The sequence below is a fragment of the Lupinus angustifolius genome, chromosome LG01, assembly GCF_001865875.1.
Source record: "Lupinus angustifolius cultivar Tanjil chromosome LG01, LupAngTanjil_v1.0, whole genome shotgun sequence".
Lineage (NCBI taxonomy): Eukaryota > Viridiplantae > Streptophyta > Magnoliopsida > Fabales > Fabaceae > Lupinus > Lupinus angustifolius.
Genome location: NC_032009.1, coordinates 26816555 through 26819084, shown reverse-complemented (window position 1 = coordinate 26819084; position 2530 = coordinate 26816555). Strand labels below are relative to the sequence as shown.

Below are 2530 nucleotides of genomic sequence, written 5' to 3'. Positions count from 1 at the left end.
TTAGACTTAGACTAAAAGTCTTGAAGTTTGAATCTTTATTGTCTTCATAAGTATTCTTCATTTTCTTCTTTTTGATAATGTTAGTGTCTTCATCAAAACCGTGTCAATGTCAGGAGCAAACATCTTCTTCACAGAAGCAATTGACCATAAAAGGGGAATAAAAATGTCAAAGAGATATATATATTTAGAGTGAGCTTAGGAATTGATTCTTAAAACAAAATGAAGAGAAACAGAAAATCTGGAAAGCCTTCTTATAAATGTATTTTATAATTCTAAAACTTATTTATTCTTTCTATTACCCTATAAAAACCATCTTAAATTGGTCGACAATATAATATTGCATATTGACATTCATGAAGGTGATGGACTTCTCGTTTTCTCCTTTAACCCTTTCCTGGAAAACACATATCTAGCCGTCTATTTCAAGCCAGACAGTAGAAGACAGTGATTTGACCCTTGTAGACCACCATTGCTCATACAAACTACCACCACTATGTAAATTAAATTAACTGAATTTATATTTATTTCTAAAGTGAGTAATTAAGAATGCATGCATTATTAATTTAATTTAAAATAATGCATTATAACTTTAATTGACTAAATAATTAATGCAGAGATTGATAAATAACACTGTATAAGAACTTTATCCGGTTTATGCACACCAAAGCAAGTGGCAGCTAATAATTTGTGTCTATATAAGGGTCAGAAATTAACATGCATATGCCATATTCAGATCAAGATCTTGTTATAGAGCAAAAGTATCATATTTATTTTAAGATAAGATGGCTGCCATACAGTACAAACGCATTCTACTTGTGTTTTTCTTCATTCTATGCTTCATCTCCATACAAGCCAGAGGTATTTTATTATACATGGCCTCACAAAACTATCATGATATACTTACCTTTGCTTTTTCATTTTTTAATTAATTTAATATCAGTGTAATATTTACGAATTGTCATTATAAAAATTTATACACAATAAGTATATTATTCATTATTCATTTGTATTAGTTATGTTATATTTAAGAATCAATGATGATTGAATATGAATGTTAAATGATATATACAGTGAGCTAATAACAGTGTAAATAACTCTTACACGGTTGATGCATGTAAGCATTTTTTCTGATATAATATTATCAATGTTATTAATTTACTTTTAATGTGTTTTCTATATGCAGCACGAGCACTCAAAGAAAGAAGCAATGTTGGGAACAGTAGCAATGTTCATAATAAGGAAGAACATGATGTTAAATTTAAGCCAAAAGAAGATGATGAGGGTAAGAAGGGTGAAGTATTCTCTATGGATTACACTCCAGCCAGAAGGAAGCCGCCAATTCACAATTGAGTTGTTTGCAATTTTTGTGCTACTATACAATTATTTATATATATTATGGACTAGTAAAATTGTATCAATATGCTCAAATGATAAGTGCTAATAAAACATGTCCTTTGTAAACAATGAATAGGCTAAGGATATGAGGATAATATTAATACATTATCAGGTAAAGACATAGTTAATATATTATTTACTATTTATTTGAATTACTTTTTTTTAAATAATTAATAAAAATTAAATATAAATAGTGTATCATAAAATAACGAAACCAAATAATGTTAAAAGTTGTGTATGAGTTCTATGCACATGTATTCCACTACATATCAACTGAGATCGTAGAGAAACAACTACTCCTAAAATTTATAATTGAATAGTTTAATCTTTTCAATACGTGTACCACAATTTTTCTATTGCAATATAATTGCACGTCCATGTAATTTATGAAAATCAATTTTTTTGACTTGAAGTTTGTAACCCTTCAAAGAAAATTTGAAGTTTGTATCCACTTAGGTATAAATGGAATAATATCCTTCCTAATATTTCACACTTTGTATATATAAATAAATATACTGATCTGGGCTAGAATTTAGACTGCACAACTTATGTTATCATGATTAGCTGCGAAATAAAAGTTTGGAGAAGCTGACAGATTAATCAAACCTTTTAAGCTTCTTTCCATATTCTGACTTTAGCATGAATTTATGTAAATACCCAACAATCCATTCTCCATTGCATGCAAGCACTAGAGAAGCAATAGCCAAAGTTGAATTTTCAATCAACATACCAACGCATATACAAATATAAATTTCACTTATTTAATAATATTTCAATGTATGTAATTCTTCCTCCTAAATTATATTATTCCAAAATAAAATCCGCTTTCTATTTTAGGGGTGTATGAAAAAGGCACTTTTTGTTACTTTTTGTTAACTTTCTATGTTTTGATCCAAAACTTAAGGAACATTCCTCTTTTAACCAAATTCTAAAATCTATGGTGAATTTTGCATTTTTAGCATCCTTGAATATCTATATCCAATATCTAATAGATTAAAAATAGCTAACCAACAGAGGTCAACATAACCCTTTCTAATTTATTAATTAAAGTATAACAATGTCAGTTATTGTGAAAATTACTGAATGATATGTATGTTCATTAATTGATGAAAAGCCACAAGGCCCTATTTATATT

The 2530-nt window shown here is 28.0% G+C and overlaps 1 protein-coding gene across 1 annotated transcript; it reads left to right on the top strand.

Annotated features, from left to right (window-relative positions):
• On the top strand, positions 696 to 1458 carry LOC109342912. The gene is made up of 2 exons (XM_019580968.1): positions 696 to 858; positions 1184 to 1458. Exons 1-2 carry the CDS (start codon positions 783 to 785, stop codon positions 1348 to 1350), a joined length of 243 nt encoding a protein of 80 aa, XP_019436513.1. The 5' UTR covers positions 696 to 782; the 3' UTR covers positions 1351 to 1458.